At 33.1% G+C, this 20070-nt stretch overlaps 1 protein-coding gene across 1 annotated transcript; it reads left to right on the top strand.

The window, feature by feature from the left end:
- Positions 1 to 15812: 15812 nt before the first annotated feature.
- LOC143541365 (ATP-dependent DNA helicase RRM3-like) lies at positions 15813 to 16979 on the top strand. The gene has a single exon (XM_077034205.1). The coding sequence runs from the start codon at positions 15813 to 15815 to the stop codon at positions 16977 to 16979; it is 1167 nt and encodes a 388-aa protein (XP_076890320.1).
- The last annotated feature ends 3091 nt before the right edge of the window (positions 16980 to 20070 follow it).

The following is a 20070-nucleotide window of genomic DNA, read 5'->3' as shown; positions in this document are numbered from 1 at the left end:
TCTCGACGCTAGCTTTCTGTTAATTATTTACAAACCAAATATGACAGGTTCTTAGCTTAAATAGATCAAGAAGTGTCTTCTTAAATTAAATATAAGGTTTTCTAAAGTCGAATATTAGGCTTTAACAAGAATGATTGTGATTGATCTCTTTACTTAACAGCCACCTTATGTTTGGTGGGAAATATAACTTTTAAGTGTTGCAAATACGTGATCGGAAGCATCCCGGCAAATATGACTCTCACTTGATTTTTATTCATAAAAATATTCAAATGAATTCAAAGAATAAAGATTGTGGATTCATCTTATTTTCTTTTCTTAATTGACCGGATGTCTCATTTTTCTTTTATGCATATAGGTAAGCACGGGCGTCTTCGAGAATTTATGTACCTTGGCCAAACCTAAATAAAAAGGCCCGTAGGTTCTAACGAGTAGCGTATAAAAACTAATATTTTTAAACGAAAACAACTTTATACCAATAAATATAGAAAAATTTTAGTAATTAAATCAATTTCATTAATAGCGAACGCCTAAGAGATTATTCGTAAAAATCTCCTAATTTCTTTATCAAATAGATTTTGGTTTGTACTCAATAACCTAAACTTTATCAAATCGCGTATGAAGAAAAAAATAGCCCAATAATCTTAAAATGGTTAAAATCGAATAATTTTAAGATGGATTATGTATTATAATCAAACACTTTTAACTTTTATAATTTCAAAAAGAAAAACAAAAGGAAAATCAATTTTGAAAAAGATATTAATGTGTAGCAGCAAAGTAATAATAAAATAATATTTTAATCATCTTCTTTCCTCCTACTTCATTTACACTGTAACTTTAAAACCCACTTACTGCAACATCAAAATCCACCGGAAAATTTTCCGATAATACTTTTTTTCTTTATTATGTTTGTTTACCTTCTCCTTTTCTCATTATTCACAAGCCATTTGCCTATTTTCATTTGTTAATGTGTAAAAAAATTAATATATGCCTAAAAATAATGTGCCCTCTATCGAAATCGTGCCTCGGACGAGGGTGCGGCTCGCACACCTCAAGAGCCGCCCTGTAGGTAAGAAAAGAGATAAGCCCTGCTTGCGGTGCGCGCATATAATGTATATATGTGTGAATCATTGGGTGGGAAAAAGTGAAATTGCACTAATTTTGTCGTTATTTTACTAATCTAGTGAAAACAACGTTAAAAGTGTCGGAAGGTTAATCGAGCATCATGTGGTGGCGTTGATAACCGAAAGACAAGGGTACATGCACCAATATTCCGGTGTTCCGATGGTTGAGTGTTATGTGTCTCATGTCCAAGGCTTGATGCAAAACTACTATCGAGCTGGGGGTCTCACCGAAAGCAGCCTTTCTAGCTATTCCTACGGGGTAGAGGTAAGGTTGTCTACATCTTACTCTCCTCAGACCCTACCATAGTTTTGCTATTGGTGGGATATACTGAGTACGATGATGTCGTTACGGAAAGTGTATTTAAATGTTATTGTTTCAAGTCTTACGCCCCCTTAACCAACCGATCTACACGGCGGGATATATGACAAACGATTAGCAAGGAGCATAGAACTTCTCATTTAGATAATTCCACTTTCTCTTTCCTCCTGTCTGTCTTTTTTTTTCTTATAATATATACTTGAATCCATGTTCAACTTATTCCCTCCAATGACCTCTTTAAGCTGGCACCTCACCCTTTTTTTTATAATTAGTAATAGCATAATTGCATGTGTGAAGCTGGTAACGAAGCTAACGAAGCTGGTAATACATCTATGTAGGCTTTAAGTTGGTAATACATCTATGTAGGCTTTAGTAATAGCACCTCTCCCCGAGCCACGCAACCCCTAATGGAGTACTGATTATGACTGTTAGCCTGCGGCCACGTAGCCTTTGCCTGTTTAGGCTAGACAGTTATGTATAGATCCAGACACATGTGTAATCGGTCTGAGTTGCTTTTATGTTCTATTTTGTATTATAATGTTTTAGAGATTACTTAATCTCATGTAAACGTTTGACTGACTATTTAAGATAAACAGCTCGTTCATCTTATAGAGTATAAATATGTTTTGACTGTTTGTAAATGTTTAACGTATTCACCTGTATCGTCGGTGTGCGTTTGAAAACCGTCTTGATTGTAAATGAGAATGATATTAACATATACATAAATAGGTTCTTATAAATATTTGAATGGTGTTTCTTGATTAAGCTATTGCCCTTGAGCTTAACCGTGATAAAGTTTTCAACTTTGTCTTTAAATGAAAATACTCATTTTATTGTGATGTTAGATATAACATGCTTTGGCTTAATAGGTTCTAACACGTTGGTGAGTTTCTCCAGGTAAGTAAACGGGTCCCGCGGTTGATTGGGATTTATATTGTCACACCCCGACCAAAGGCGACGGAACATGCCAGGGTGCAACGGATTGCTCAAGAACACAAAACACTATTTAAAGTGACAATATTTAGTCAACTCATTTAAATTCATAAAATCATAAAGTGTCACATAACTTGTTCATACAATGACCGAACTCAATCATAGCAAATAATATATTGTTTGTTTTGCTAATATCCTAATAGTCTTCATAACGTTTTTTTTCAAGTTCTCGAGTCAACCTAAAGTCAAACCTGTAACATTGTATAAAATAGAATTTGTCAACACAAAGGTTGGTGAGCAATTCATAAGTATATAATAGGAAATTCCACAACTTGTATATAAAACAATAAATAATGGCAACAATTTAGATAATGAAATCGTTAATAAGAATACATTAACGACACCTTTCTATAAGGGGATGCCAAATATACTCGGATTTATGAATCAACCAACCAAAAGCAGTAAACACATTAGCAATTAAGCATGTAAGCATATAACACCAAATCGAGCATTTATTTAAGTAAGGTATACAATAAAGTTTGTGGTTTAAGACTCAAGTATAAAACATTTAATTTGAATAGGTATGCAATATCACCCCCAAAATGAAAGATGGAAAAACGGGGGATGAAAGTACTCACGTTCAAGTAATAAACTTGATTGGTAAAATGACGAGTAACCAGAAGGATGAGGTTTAACGAGCAAAGCCTAGATGAAAGGAAGTCTTCTATTAGAAAGGTTGTCTAGGAAATCTTTAAATAAAATAAATGATAATAAATGCAAACAATTTAAAGTTTAAGGTTTAAAATGTAAATATGTAAGAAATTATAATAATAGTCCTTCAAAAATATAAGTTTGCTTGAAACCGGGTTAAAGTATCTAGCCCTTAATTTTACTCAACCTATGTTAAGCAGTAAGGTGGGTAAAAATGCAAGAATGCAAGCCCCTTTATAATATAGATACTAAAACGGGTTTTAACGAGTGTTCGGGTTGTTGGTTCGGGTCTTGGTAATTGGTCAAACCCAAAGTCAACTTTCCAAAATAATAAATGTTATGAGATAACTAAATAAAATTTAAGAAGTCTTAACCAAGTATGTAGTTCTATTGTTTAAGAACTAACAACGTCCGTTAAGTGAGTGTTCGATTTTTTCGGTCCAAATGTCACACCCCCATCTTAGGGCTGGGCGTATGACCAACACTTGGTACCATGCTTGTAAATTATATCAGAGATAGTATCATCACCAATCAACGGTTCCTTATAAACTTCATCGAGACAATATGAGCAATCAGGGTGAACAGACCCCAAATGAGCACGAAACCGAGGTTCCCACTTGGCAAAGTCACTAAACTTCATCAATCTTGGACATTTAGAATGTGAACCTATCTCGGTATCAAGTTGCAACATTTGTTGCATCAACATGTTTTGAGAAGCCAATGCATACATACTAGCCATCTTTGACAAGTATTAAAATTTCAAGGGTATAATGAATAAGATTAACGAACTGTAAACAGTTATAGCGAACTGTGAACAGTAATTAACGAATCAATGCTTAACGAAATAAGAATTAATGTTAACGAACAAGAATTGATTTAGCGAATCAAATGATTAACGAGTTAGCTCAGACCACGAACCAGATGGTCAACAAATCAGTCAAGAAACCAGTCAACACTAACGAATTGACTAAGTTAATCACGAACTGCAAGCTTAGCGAACTAAGGGTTTCTTGTAAAGAATTAGATAGCGAACAGACTATAACGAATCAGCTACAGTTGATTTAGCGAATCAACTATAACGAAACAGGTTGTTACAACCGTTTGTAACAAACTTTGATACCTTATGCCACGTGGCAAAGGTTGTTATGACACAAATCCCAAGGTGGACACGTGTCTCACGAATCGGTTAACCCAATCAGCGAATTATATAATATGAATCAACTAATATAGCGAACTGGCTAGCGAATCACGAGAAATAAGTAACGAATTGATAAATTTAATGAACGAATCAAAGTGAACTTGATAGCGACTCAACATAGCGAATCATATTCAACTTTGAATCTTCAAATCTTCAACAGGAATTTCCAGAAAATTGGAAATGATGAATACGAAACCCAGAAAACCAGAAGTTCCAGATCCGTAATACACACTCAATTCTTAACCAAAATCCACAAATTACCTATCAAAATACTCGTAACACTATCGCGAATCCGAAACAACTGACCTCGTAACCAATTAACCCCAAATATCAGTCCAATTATACCAAAACTCAAACCCTGTTTCGGCTATAACCCAAAACAATACCGAATCCACTTAAAACCAAATCAAACCTCAATTCCAATTCACAAAACCTTACCAATACCGTTAACACCTCAAAACCAATCCAAACTAACCATAATTCAATCCATACACCTCTGAGTTAAACCAAATTCACTGAAACGGAAAAACTAACAAACTAATAATCCAAATTAACACCAAATCAAGTGTAATTGAGCCCGAAAGCTCTGATACCACTTGTTGGATCCCGTATGTGTATCAATCCAGTAACAATAACAATAACAGATCTCAGATCTGTGCGTAATCGATTAAAACTTTAACTATAGATCTAACTCATAATTACGTATGATTAAGTGTTGTATGTGTTTATATATATTATTAGTATCAATAATTTGTATAATATTAAGGTTGAAGATCGAGAGAGGATTTGGACAACGTCTCGTTAATTAAACTCTCAATACTTAAATTATGAGTGAACAGTGTTCACTATTTATAGAAGATAGGTCTGGTTCGCTAACATCCCCTAGCGAACCAGACGTTACTTCGTTACATACATTAATAAGGCGAAACACCCCCTGATTCGTTAACATTCCCTAACGAATCAGGGGAAACTTAACTTAAGGACTAGTTCGCTAAACATCCTTAGCGAACTGGCCTAATACATTAACGAACTATAATACAAAATAATTGTTTATTACATTAAACAAACGACAAATACGTTAACGACAATTACAAAGACTCAAGACGCAAAACCGTACACTAACAATGTTTACTAAATGATTCCTGTAAATCTTCCTATTATATAGGCTTAGAGTCCCGTTGGCTGTTCAAGACTCAACCGGAACAGTATCTTTAACATTGTTTGATCGTGAGGCTTGTAGACTTCTGAAAACAACCGGTTCAGCTCTAATTGAGAAATATGTAAGATTTTCTTACTTCACTATCCAATATTATATTTTTAATTTGAAGATTAAATAACATTAAAATAAAATTAAATATTATAGGGTAGTGATAGCGGTGAGGTTACACAATTATTTATTTTTAATTTAAGATTTTTTTCATCATCATACTTGACTCTTTAAAGGAATACTATTTTTAATATTTAGGTTGACAACTCTGCTTCTCTTAGCATTGGATTCAATGATACCCAGTCACAAGGAACTGTTGAATTGATGGTATTACCTTTCAAAACTGTTTTCAGTTTAATACAACCGCTAATATTTATTACCCTCATTTATAATAATACTTATTTGAACTATAGTGTAGTCTGTTAATTCTAAAAAGGTTATCATGGGATTGGGTACTGTGGAGACCAATGAAACTACTAAAAAGGTATTTGAAAACCATATTACATTTTTTATTTACAAGTAATGATGTAGAAGTTATATGTAACCATATCTTTGTAAAAATGTCTAGGGTGGTGCTGAAAGTATGAACGACAATGTTACTCCAATTGCAACATATGTGAATGACAAAAGTGTTGGAAAATCTCATGTGGTTGAAACGACAATGTTTAAACGCAAATCCAAGGCTCCAACTTTTAAGAAAAGCTTGCTTGATAGATATGATGTTGAGATCACTGGAGAAATGTCTACCACTAAGCCTCCATCTGATGGCAAGCAAGTTCTCCTTATTCCCAAGATTGAAAAATGATTTCCTTAAAATCTGAATGTTTTATGTTGGGTGGTTGGTTATATTTTAATTTTAATGTCTTTCCTATCATGTTTGTCTATTTAGGACATCTATGTCATTTTGTTGTAGTCTATGTTATGATGATGTCTTATGCACTTTATTATCATTTTGTTTAAGCATTTGATGTAAGACAATTTGGTTACATTATTATTATGTATTGGTTATGTGTTGGTTTTTGTATGTTACATTATGTTATTGTATTTTATTTGTACAAAACAATTTTGAAACTTCATATCCCAATCCTTAAATCTGCATCATTTTAGGAAGTTTTTTTTGTCAACATAAACATTTTTAACTACATTTGAACTCTAAACTTTTACAACATAATGTTTTTTTCCAACTTATTTTGTACATTTTTTCAGATTCGAATGATCGCTATATTTATGCAAAGCTCATACGAAAGAAGAGGAAACTAAAATTGGATGAGAAAAGATCAAAACTACTCCGTTCGCATAGCAGCCTAAAAGGTCATTTCAAATACAACTTTATGATATATTTTGGTCAATGTTTACAATTCTCAATTATAATAAATTGTTCACACTTTGAAAAACTTAATTCTTTTATATAATGACAGGTATAAACAACATACAATGCTCTTTAAACCCATCATTAGATTATGGAAGTTTTGGTTCTCACACAACATTTGTTATTCCTTATACATCAAATCCATATCAACATATCAATATTGGTTCTTCATCCCTACATACCAGAAGTCCATTCATTACAAACGGTATATCTATTATGAATTTCTTTTTTGTGTTTTTAATTAATAACGTCAATGTTTTGCTTTTTGAAAGATTCAAAAGAAAAAAGAGTAATTAGGAAAAGAAAATTGGATACAAAAAAGGACAACAATCTTAAAGGTATAAAGTTTGTAAATCTGAAATTCATATTAAACAACATATTTTAAAGTTATATTTAATTGTTACTAATATCACAATTATTAATTATATACTTTATTCTTTTTTTAGAAACAGATTCACAACAAATGGAAGTCATGTCAAACAACTTCACAAGTAATGGAACTCCAGCCTATTTGAAAGAAGTTGTTAATCCTCTTAAATCAATTCCATGTCGTGAAATCAATCTTACATCTTCAGAATCCCATGTTATACTTCCTCTCTCAAACATTACAAACGGTATAACATAATATACTTTGCATTCCTGTTAATATTTTTTAATACAAACTTTTATAATTATTCTTGATTCTAAATTAATGCCTTACAATTTCAATTATAAATGAAAATTATACTAGCCATCAATTGAGTTGGTCCATCAGAAAACAAATTAGAGATACAAAAAAGTCAAACATGAAATGCACTCAAGCATCTTCATCCAATAATTCACTACCAAAGGGAAAATACAATTCAAACAAAGAAAATATAGCAAAAGAAACTTCATTTGTTACAATACAAGAAGATGATGATAGGCTACTCATTGAATACATATTTTCTGGCCAATTGAAAGGTACTTTTCAATATTCAATATGTGTTTACCTATCATATAAATAAGTTATACAATACTCTATAATAAGATAGTAATAAATCTCAATAAACACCATTAACAGATTACTTGGATCATGGTGATCAAACTCATATATGTCAATCTTGTAAGGCAAAATTGTGGAAGGATGAGGTGTTACGAAGCAACAATAGAAATTCTAAATCAAGCTTCTCTCTATGTTGTGGTTATGGTAAAGTTAAACTTCCAGATTTAAAGGACCCTCCATCAGATTATAAAAATCTTTTTAGTGGTCTCGATTCAAAAAGCAAACACTTTATGAAGAACATTCGTCGTTACAATTCAATGTTTTCCTTTACGTCAATGGGTGGAAAAGTCGATTCATCCATTAACAGAGGCAATGGTCCGTTTGTATTTAGACTTGGTGGTGAAAATTACCATGCTATTGGAAGTCTCCTACCAACTGATGGATCAAAGCATAAATTCTCTCAGTTATATATATATATATATATATATATATATATATGACACTGAAAATGAGGTTGCAAACAGGCAAGGCGCTTTAGGGTAAGTTATCTTACTTTTGTATAATAAACTTATTTCAACATTATATTTTTAATCGGTACTTACTTTGTATTTGAAATATTTTATTTAGTGAAACCAACAATGTCTCCACATCAAGTTCAGATATTCTAGATCTTGAGATTATACAAGAACTGAAGGTCATGCTAGATTCACATAATGTGTTGGTTAAATCTTATAGAATGGCAAGAGATTTGTTTCAAAACAACCCTCATGCTAATATAAAATTACGCCTTATTGCGAAAAGGCAGCAAGATGGAAGAACATATAACTTGCCAACTACTTCCGAAGTTGCAGCTTTAATAGTTGGAGACATTGACACCTCATATGAACCTAGAGATATTACTGTGAAGACTAAAACAGGTAAAATAGAAAGGATCAGCGAACTACATCCTTCGTATGTACCGCTTCAATATCCTCTATTTTTTCTGTATGGTGACGATGGTTACAGAATAGACATCCTTCATCGGGATGTTTCAGATTCAAACAACTCTAAAAGACATACATGTACAATGAGAGAGTTCTTTGCGTATAGATTCCAAGATAGAGTCAATACTTATTCTTTGCATCTAAATTGGGGGGGGGGGGGGGGCTTTTTCAACAATCGACGATTGATGCGTATACTATGGTTGAAAGCAAAAGATTGTTTTACATACGTAGTCAACAAAAGAAACTAAGATGCGAGACTTACGAAAATCTACGCTCTGCTCAGAATCAGGGAACCAATGATGTTTCAAAACTCGGTCAACGTATTGTATTGCCTTCCTCTTTTACTGGTATTGCACGATACATGTTGCAAAACTATTTAGATGCCATGTCGCTTTATAAGTGGTACGGATATCCAGATTTTTTCATCACAATCACACGTAACCCAAAGTGGCCTGAAGTGAAGAGGTATTTTTAAGATACTACGCTTTAGCCAAAAACAGGCCTGATATTTACGTAGATTATATAAAATAAAGTTGGATGCCATGATTAAAGACTTGAAGGATAATGCAATACTTGGAAAGGTTCAAAGAGGTATGTTACAATAATTTATTATTCACCGGTTTTTACGCTCATATTACCTTTTAACAAAGCAGATTATTGTGTAGTTGTTTATACTTTTTTTACTTGATAAGAAAAGTGGCTACGTACTGTTTACAAAATTATTAGGAAATATAATTAACATACAAATACGTTTGTATATATAAATGATTGACAAAATTTAGAAATATGGTTTACTTATTTAACCAACTTTAATACTCATAAGTATTAAGTAAAAAACAACATAGTCTATTTATCTATCATTATTTCTATTTACCTTAACTTATAAACTTATCTAAACTAAGAACCATATTCATAGAAAACATAACTGCATATATAAATATCAGCATTTGAAAATTATGGCTTATAAACATAAGCCAAATAGTTAACGAAGTTCAACATTCCTAAATACATTAAACAACATAAAATGTGAAGCAAAATACGTGGTTTTAAAGTTCAACACTAAGAGACTTAAACATAACACATAACATAAACATATTAGTTAAACAACGACACCATACTTTTCCATTCCATCTTCAACCCATGCCACCACATTCACCATCATCTGCAAAACAAAAATACAAATACTCATACTTACAAAACATATAAGGGCTCGTTAAAGTAATGTTGAGTTATATTTCTATAAAACATTCAACAAATCAGTTACTAACTAAAGGTTTTTAAAAGTTTTATTTCACTATTTTACGCTCCAACCAAAACAGTTTATTAATACCCCCTATCTACAATACTAACAGCATCCTAATTAAATATATAACACTTAACTATAATAGTAACAAAATTTAAATTTTAACTATACGAACTATAGTAAAATTTAAAACTTAAGTTTTGATATATCACTTACCTCAAATAAAGCAATCATCATCAGACTCCCAATCTTCATCCTTGATCTCCTCCGAGAAATAGCCATCGGATCCATCAGATTCTTCATCCTGTGAAACAACCGGACCACCAAACTCTTCAGCAATACTTTTTAGTTCCCTAACTCTAAACTTCAACAAGCGTAGAAATTTTTGAACACTCATAGTTGTATCTTCTTCGACAAAAGGCTGGATCGTTAGCAAATCTTCAAGAAATTCAATATTGTTACTTGTGAGAACTTGGTATCGGTTGAAATTCTTAGTTATTCCATTCTCAAAATGAACCTCTATCTTGTCCAAAACATCAGAAAGCTTCCAGTGAATCACTTTTGATAACAAACGATCTTCTTCTTCAACATTTTCACCAAATCTTGCAGCCAACTTCTTCATAAGAAGTTTAGGTTTCTTGTAATCTTCTCCCAACGGATAACCCAAATCATACATCTTCCTTAGCACATTAGCATCTAACCTCATGACACCTCGGACCTTTGATATCCTTATTTTTCGATGATCACTCATCTTCAAGAGAAACAAGTTTTGGCCATGACTGAATCTCCAAGAAATTAAGATCGACATTTTGTTAAAGTTTGTATGAGAATTGTATTAGAAGTTGTGTGGTGATAAGTAGACATATCTATTAGTATAAATATAAAGGAATGGTTTAATGCAGTCATAATGAACATGTAAACCGTTCAGGGTTTTCCAGAATAGGTTATGATAACCACCTATATGCGGCTACAATAAATTATATAATTTATGTACATAAAAGATATCTTACCATCAATAGGATATAATCAAGTATAATGAGATATTATAGACACTATGTTATATCCTTAAGTTATTCAAATGACATTTTATTTTAACTTATCCACTTGTGTTTATGGACTACTTTTCAATAAGTCTTTTTAATGTACATTAAATTATTAATATACAAAACATGTTTAAAAGTAATAGTATCAAATTTTTATCCTTAGGAAAGAATGATATTTGTTAGAATCATTTTTGTATCCTTAGGTTATTCAAAAGCAAATTTTATAGTAAGATTTTGAACCATGTGTTGTGTTTACATAAACATAACAATTCCTTTTAATAAGCAACTTTATTTACTAAGTTAAGTTACTTTATTCTCACAACTTTGATGTAATGCAACTTTTCTTACACCTAATTTTTGTTTTATTTATTATAATCTTAGTTGTGTATACCTACTCTTCAATAAATAATGGCATTTATGTACACAAAAGATCTTTACCATCAATAGGATATAATCATGTACAATAGCTTGTAGTGTATAATGAGATATTATAGACACTTTAATAAGCAACTTTATTTACTAACTTAAGTTACTTTATTCTCACAACTTTGATGTAATACAACTTTTGTTACACCTAATTTTGGTTTTATTTGTTATAATGTTAGTTGTGTATACCGTGGAGTTTCAAAAACGTGGCTTGCCTCATGCTCATTTGTGCTTATTTATGAATGCCGATCACAAGCTTCCAACAGTCGATTATGTTGATCCATTCATTTCTGCTGAAATACCAGATAAAAATGAAGATCCAGAATTATATTATCTTGTGAAGGAGTTTATGATTCATGGTCCTTGTGGCATTGAAAATATCAAGTGTCCATGCATGGTTGATAAAAAGTGTTCAAAAAACTTCCCAAAAAATTCCGTGAATTTAAAAGCATAGATGGTGAAGGTTATCCAGTATACAGAAGACGCAATGATGGACGTTTTGTTGACAAGTCAAATGTCATGTTAGATAACAGAAGCGTTGTTCCGTATAACAAAACACTTTTAAAAAGATATCAAGCTCACATCAATGTGGAGTGGTGCAATAAAGCTGGTTCAATAAAATATTTGTTTAAATATATAAACAAAGGCCAAGATAGGGCTTCTATTTGTTTTGTACAAATCAATCAACAATATGACAGTCAGGAATCAGTAGATGAAATAAAAGACTACTACAGTTGCAGATACATATCTGCATGCGAAGCATCATGGAGAATTTTCTCGTATGACATTCATTACCGGAAGCCTTTGGTCATCAGGCTTCCTTTTCATCTACCGGGACAACAACAGGTTATATATGAAGACTTTGATGATATAGAAGATGTCTTGTATAAACCTTCAGTGGCTGCTTCAATGTTTTTAGAATGGACGAAATCTAATCAATCTTACCCAGAAGCACGCACACTAAGTTATGTTGAATTTCCTACAAAGTTTGTTCGGAAGATCGATGAACGCAAGTGGGAAAGAAGGAAAAGAGGGTTTTCAATTGGTAGAATTCATGCTGTTTCCTGTCACGCCCCAACCTACGGCGGATATGCCGGGGAGTAAACTGATTGTCACAGCTCACAAGGTTACTATCATGCAAATTAATAAATGACAATATCTATTTAATTTATTTAAATAAAACAGTTACAGTTAAGTACATCAAGTATAACGAAATTACAACAATGATTAATTAAGTTTATATCCTAAAAACCATCTCTACGTGATCTTCATCTTGCTAAACAACCAACTGATAACCTGCAAATGCGTATAAAATATATTTTTGTCAACAACACATGTTGAGTGAGTAGATCACTAGTTTTGACACAAACAAAAATGGTAATAATATATAATGATATAAGTGAATAAAAATAGGCAAAACTGTTATCTGTGAGTATAAACAATTAAACCATAACACATACATAAACAATCAACCATAAAGAAAGGGCTAAACCGTTGCCATGCGAATGGGCATTGGTTACCAAAAATGAGGTGTCGGTGAAACCATTGCCAATGCGATCGGGATCCGGCCACTACGACGGTCGTATGATCATACTATAATGAGATTATGTTGGACCTCTCCGAATGCGATTCAAGTAAGCAAGTAAGCAAATAGCAAGTAACAGGCAATCATTCAATTGATACACAACACAAAGATCACAGTTTGCGTTTGAGAAATAATAAGATAAATAATATGATAAATGGTACGCAAGTGTCCCCAAAACATTTGAAAACAAGTAAAATAGGGGAGTGATTACTCACCTGATCAGATGAACGGAATACAAATGAAGATGATGAGAGAGATGAACCCTTCGGGATATACCGTCAAGAATTCCTAGTTAAATAAAATGAGTTAATTATAATGATATAACATTCTTTAATGACTTAAGATGTTGATGAGATTTGAGTTATGATTGGGATTAGGATGTTTATTACATGATCGATGGGTTTCTATCGTTATTATTAAATCAATATGATTAGTTATCATGAATTCGCAAGATTATTAACTTAAAATTTTATAAATACTAGTAACATAAAATCTATAATTAAAACGTGAGATATAATATGCTTACATAAATATTGAATAAATAAATATTGCAATTATATTAATAATTATGACTCGTAGTACATTAAATACTTTAATATATCAATCAATCAATCATGCCCAGTAAAATCCCACCGACAGCAAAGCTATAAGTAGGGTCTGGGGAGGGTGGGATGTAGGCACACCGTACCTCTATCCAAAGGAATAAAGAGGTGGCTTCCAGAGAGACCCTCGGCTCATATTAAATACTTTAATACAAACGTTAAAATATACATTCATCTTACAATATGTATCTTGAAATATTTAACGAAAATCAAATTTTATTTTACACGTATAAATATAATTAATGTGTTTAAGATGGTTACGATTTTTAAAGAATGGTACATATATATATGTGTGTGTGTGTGTGTGTATTTATATTAATATGAACAAATTTATAAAGGTGTTCAATGACTAAAAAACACCAGTAATGGTGTCGGGTTTTAATTAAATAACGATAATTTGTTATTATTAAAATGTACCTATAATACATACGTAAACAAAAAACTTTTAATGAGGTTTGCCAAGGGCTGTAAATTCTAAGGTGACGGTTTTAATAAAAATAAAATTTATTTTATATCTAATATCTATTATAATAAGTTTATAAATTAATTTAACCATAAAATTATTAAGAAAACAAAAAAAAAATATATTATAAAATTTATTTTATATCTAATATCTATTATAATAAGTTTATAAATTAATTTAACCATAAAATTACTAAGAAAACAAAAAATATATATATAAAAGCCGCGTCTAGGGGGGCTCGAACCCGCGCCCCTGGCCGGCTCAAACGCTGCACACACCCAATTAAACCAACTGAACCAAACTCACAACTGGTTAAAGGATGAAAACTAATTTACATACAAGACAGATTTATCTCCAATCAGTTATAAACCCTAGATTCCTTAATCGACAAATATGTTATGTTTTGATTTAATTAACATTAGGGTTATCGTACTACAGATTACAACGAACGTGATACACACTTTGATTACCCTAGTCGCTATGGAATTGATGATGAACGGCTAACAAGACCCGACGGCCCAAAACGATGACCAGAAACCATATATACAGGCCACGACAATACGATTAAATATGTAGGTTTAATAGCCGATGAGTTGAGGAGGCTGTGTCAGCGTTTAATCGACTTATAACATTCGTTTTATAGTAAATTGAATTTAGGGTTCTTAGTTTAGGAAAAATTAAGAGATCTGAACTAGATTCGTGTAATTTGTCTTAATTCCTTTCGCTGATGGGCCGCATAATACTCGAATATTCGAGTTTCCAAAACGATTTTGAACTTGAAAAACGTATTGTTCACGAATCAAGATCGGGTTTAAATGTGGGAATGTGGGTCGGGTTCTAAGGTCTGGTTGAACCATGTTTATTAGGGTTTTATATATAATAATATTAATAATAAAAGAAAAATAAATTAATCAGATTTTTATTTTAGTCCCCAAGGTTTGAGGATGGAAACATAATTGGGTAAAACTTTAGGGTGAAAATTGCCAAACTTTGCAACTTATATACATATTATTATAACAAATAATTAACTCAATAATTGCGATAAAATTTCCCGAACATCAAGATGGGTCAGGTATTAGACAATAATAATTTAAATGAAAATATCCGAGTTGTTACATTTCCCCCTCTCTTGGTGAAGCTTATTATTTAAGAATTTTGCTAAACAAAGTAAAAGGTCCAAGAACATTTGATGAAATTAAAACATTCAACAATGTAGTATATCCTACATTTAGAGATGCATGTTATGCATATGGCCTTTTGGACGATGACAATGAATACGTTGAAGCAATCTTAGAAGCAAGTTTCTCAGGCACTGGTTATTATTTACAAAGTTTATTTGCTACAATGTTAATGTCAGAAAGTATGTCTAGACCTGAAGTTGTATGGGTAAGAACGTGGACTTACCTATCAGATGACATTCTCTACAATTAACGTCTTCTTTTAAAGAGACCAGGTATGAACAATTATATTTTTATATATACAAATTGTTGTTACTGTTAAAAAATAATATATCTATCTAATGTATGAAAATTCACCAACACTTTCAGATTTACTTCTAACTGAAGAACAAATTAACAACCTTACATTGTTTGAACTTGAAAAGTTTCTCCTTAGAAATAACTCAAGTTTAAAAAGGTTTTCAACCATGCCTTTTCCTGATGACGATTCTATATCTTCTGCAAAAAATGTTCTACTAAGTGAGGAGTTGGCATACGACAGGGAAGTGTTAAACGAAGAGTTTGGTGACCTTTTTTCTTCACTAACCGGCGAACAAAGACTTATATATGAAGAAATGATCACAGCGGTTTGTAACAAAAAAGGAGGAGTATTTTTTGTTTATGGTTACGGTGGGACCGGAAAAACTTTCCTTTGGAAGACGTTGTCTACATCTTTAAGATCTGAAGGCAAGATTGTTTTAAGTGTTGCTTCAAGTGGAATTGCATCTCTGTTACTATCAGGAGGAAGAACAGCACATTTTCGCTTTCACATTCCAATAAATTTAGTTGAGGATTCAATTTGTTACATAAAGCCAGATAGTGATCTTGCACGTTTATTACATGAAACGTCACTCATTATTTGGGATGAAGCACCAATGGTACATAAACATGGGTTTGAAGCTTTGGATAGATCATTAAAGGACATATTTCAATCTGAACTACCATTTGGTGGAAAGGTTATTGTTTTTGGAGGAGATTTTCGGCAAATATTACATGTTATCCCTGGTGGAAGTAGACAACAGATTGTAAAGGCCTCTTTAAGCTCGTCATACATTTGGACACATTGCAAGGTCCTTAAGCTAACAAAGAATTTGAGATTGTTCGCTTTAAACAACTCATTTGATGTAGAAAAGACAACGAAGTTTGCAAACTGGCTTTTGGATATAGGGGAGGGTAATACTCGTGGTCACAATATAGGTGAAGCAATTATAGATATACTGGAAGACCTTCTCATCAAGGATTCAGAAGATCCCATATCAGACTTAATAGACTTCGTATATCCATGTATTCTCGATAATTTCAACAAGCAAAATTTCTTTCATGAAAGAGCAATACTGGCTGCAAAAAATGATGTTGTTCAAGAAATTAATGATAGATTGCTATCAATATTTCCTGGTGATCAAAGAGAATATCTAAGTTTAGATAGTATATGTCCAACAGAGATGATCAATCAGAATTTAGATGAAAGTTTGTGCTCACCCGGTATTCTTAATGGAATCAAAGCTTCAGGATTGCCAAACCATAGCTTAATATTAAAAGTGGGAGTTCCTGTAATGCTTCTAAGAAATATTAACCAAAAAAAGTGGCATGTGTAACGGAACTAGATTAAAAGTGGTGTCATTGGGCAATCGTGTTATACGGGTAGAAATTATATCCGGAAGTCACATTGAAGATCGTCATTATATTTCAAGAATTACTTTGATACCTACTGACAAAAAACTGCACATTAAACTACAAAGAAGACAATTCCCTCTTACCGTATGTTTTGCAATGACCATAAACAAAAGTCAAGGACAGTCACTATCAAGAGTTGGTTTATTTTTGAAAAAACCTATTTTTACTCATGGCCAATTGTATGTTGCATTATCAAGAGCTACAAGACGAGATGGCATCAAAGTTGTTGCTTTAGATAATGATGGCAATCTTTCAAATACAACATCAAATGTTGTATACAAAGAAGTGTTTAGAAATTTGTAATAACTTTTTAATATTATTGTTGTATTTTATGTCATATATATCATTAACTATACTACAATTTCAAAATTGATGTATTCACATTTATTTTTATCGGGCCCGTGTGTCACACGGGCATTTAGCCTAGTATATATATATATATATATATATATATATATATATATATATATATATATATATATATATATATATTAGGCTATGTGTAGTGGAGGGGCTACAATTGGGGGCGAATTGTGAAATGGGGCGAATTGTGACATGTGGCGCCCAGTCAGAAAGGAGTGTGAATTTGTTTTTGGGGTGTAATAGTGTAGGGGCTACAAGGTGGGCCTACAGTATTTTTTTTATTATTTTCTTTTTATAAATAAACTAATTAAATAAAAACCAATATTTAAATAATTAAATAAAAATGCATTAAAATTAAAAAGAACACAAAAAAATACATAACTAAAAAAAATACATAACTAAAAATATAAAAAAACATAACTAAAGAAAAAAATTAATAAAAACATAACTAAAAAAAGAAACTAATATCCGTAATATTCGCGCATTTTTTCACGTCGTCATTGAAACAATAATGCGGCTTTCTCATGAAACCCCTCTGCTTTGAGGGATTCTAGTCGTCTTTCATTTGACGTAATTCCAACGTCTGGTTCAGCTTTTCTTGTTATTTTGTAACATCCTAAAATTTATAATGTTGAATAAAGAAAGTTACGTTTAGTGATTTCGCGTTATTAATTAATTAATGTCGAGTAAAGAACGGATCATGGACTTAGATTAATTGAGATGGGTTAAATGAGAATGGGCCTTAGGTCCATGGCCTTTAAGGGATATAAATATCCCCTAAACCAAGCTAAAACCCTAAACCCTCATTTCATTTCCATCATAATCTCTACACACTCCAAAACACACACACACCACACACCGCCATATACGGCCGGCGGCCGAGGGAGAGAAACGAGCAAGATCCGAGAGAGAGTAAATGATTAGTTGTGATTAAACAAGTTAAACGAGATCCAAACGAGCACAAAAGGTATGTTCTTGACCTTTAAAGTTTATGTTTTATTGAATGTCCTTAAGCTTAAAGATCCAAGCTTTATAGTATATACGGGATATATATACGAACGAAATGGTTAGGGAACGTTAGTGGGTGATGTCGAACCATAACAAGGGTATTAAAATCGCCAAAATGCGTGATAAAAACCAAACCCGTAGCGAACTGGGCAACTTCGCCTGCGAACTGGGTAACTTCGCCTGCAAAAGCTTAACTTCGCCTTCAAAGCATAACTTCGCCTACGGCCAAGTTCGCCTAACTGGTAACTTCGCCTAAGACCAAGTTCGCCTAATTGATAACTTCGCCTACGGCCAAGTTCGCTGATAACTTCGCCTACGGCCAAGTTCGCTGATAACTTCGCCTAAAGCTCGACCCCAGCCAGGGGCTCTGCCCCTTGGACCCTGCTAGGGGCTGCCGCCCCTAGACCCTGCTGCCAGGGGCGCTGCCCCCGGACCCCCGTTCGTTGTGGGTTGTATAAAGATAGAAATACAACATGAGTAGTAGTAGTTAATTGATACATGTAAATATTATACAGTTAGCCGTGCATAGCTCAAGAAGGGAATAACGATTAACGGAGAGCGTAACAGGATTCAGGTGAGTTTCTAGCCCCATTCCTAGTTATGTTTTCGGGGCTGTGTGCATACTCGATGTGTTGTTAATACATTTATCCTAAGTGATAAGTGTATGCCATATGTGATATATGTGATGGATATGAATGATTGCTTGTCGGTACGCGAACGATCTTCGGATATTGCGCGTACTGTCAGGTTAAAAATAAAGGTACGAATATTATATATCGAAGATGTATGAACATTACAAATGAATACTTGTCGGGGCGTGAACGATCTTCGGATATTGCACGTATCGACAAGGGGTATGGTTGTTAAATGAATGATGTAAAGAACGCCTAGAGTGTTCTTATGCTATAATGTAATTATTGTATATGTGAAGTATGTGTATACAGGTACACGAATGGTATGTGAGTTCTACGTTCGACATAGTAAGTTAGGATGGCAAATCCCTCTAGCTTCTGTCGGACATAGACTCGGCTGGTGATGGCGTAGTTAAGGACTGCGGGCCTTATACGTAATGTAGATGATAGATGTAAACGTAGATAGGGACGGTGGGCCTTATACGTGTTACAGATAATAGACGACAACGTAGTTAAGGACTGTGGACCTTATACGTATTATAGATAGGCATCAGCATAGGAAAGGACTGTGGACCTTATACGTGCTGTATTTGTGATGTGGTAGCATAGGGGAGGACTGCGGACCTCGTACGTGCTATGAATTAGGTTGCAACATAGGGAAGGACTGTGGACCTTGTACGTGTTGTGGATGTAGGATGGTATAGGGAAGGACTGCGGACCTTGCACGTACCATAAATGGTGAACATAGGTAAGGACTGCGGACCTTTTACGTGTTCACGACCTTTAGTACAGGTATAGACGGCGGACTATGAACGTACTCTCGGTAGACTGAGGTTAGTGATTGTAGATATGTATGTATGTAAGGTAGCAAGTATGTATGTAAAACAGAAGGGTAACTAGTTAAGTATGGATATGTATCTTCGGATATGTATGTATGTGTATGTATTGTATGGCGTCCGATTAACTAGAACTCACTCAGCGTAGCTGACTTTTAGTATGTACGCAGGTG

This window comes from Bidens hawaiensis, unplaced genomic scaffold (assembly GCF_021521415.1).
Source record: "Bidens hawaiensis isolate Kalapana, Puna unplaced genomic scaffold, B.hawaiensis_p1.1 tig00012557_1, whole genome shotgun sequence".
NCBI classification, from domain to species: domain Eukaryota; kingdom Viridiplantae; phylum Streptophyta; class Magnoliopsida; order Asterales; family Asteraceae; genus Bidens; species Bidens hawaiensis.
This window is presented reverse-complemented; position numbering and strand designations above follow the sequence as displayed.

Excerpts from the sequence above, each read along its gene's own strand:
- LOC143541365 (XM_077034205.1), top strand. The coding sequence starts at position 15,813 with ATGCCTTTTCCTGATGACGATTCTATATCTTCTGCAAAAAATGTTCTA.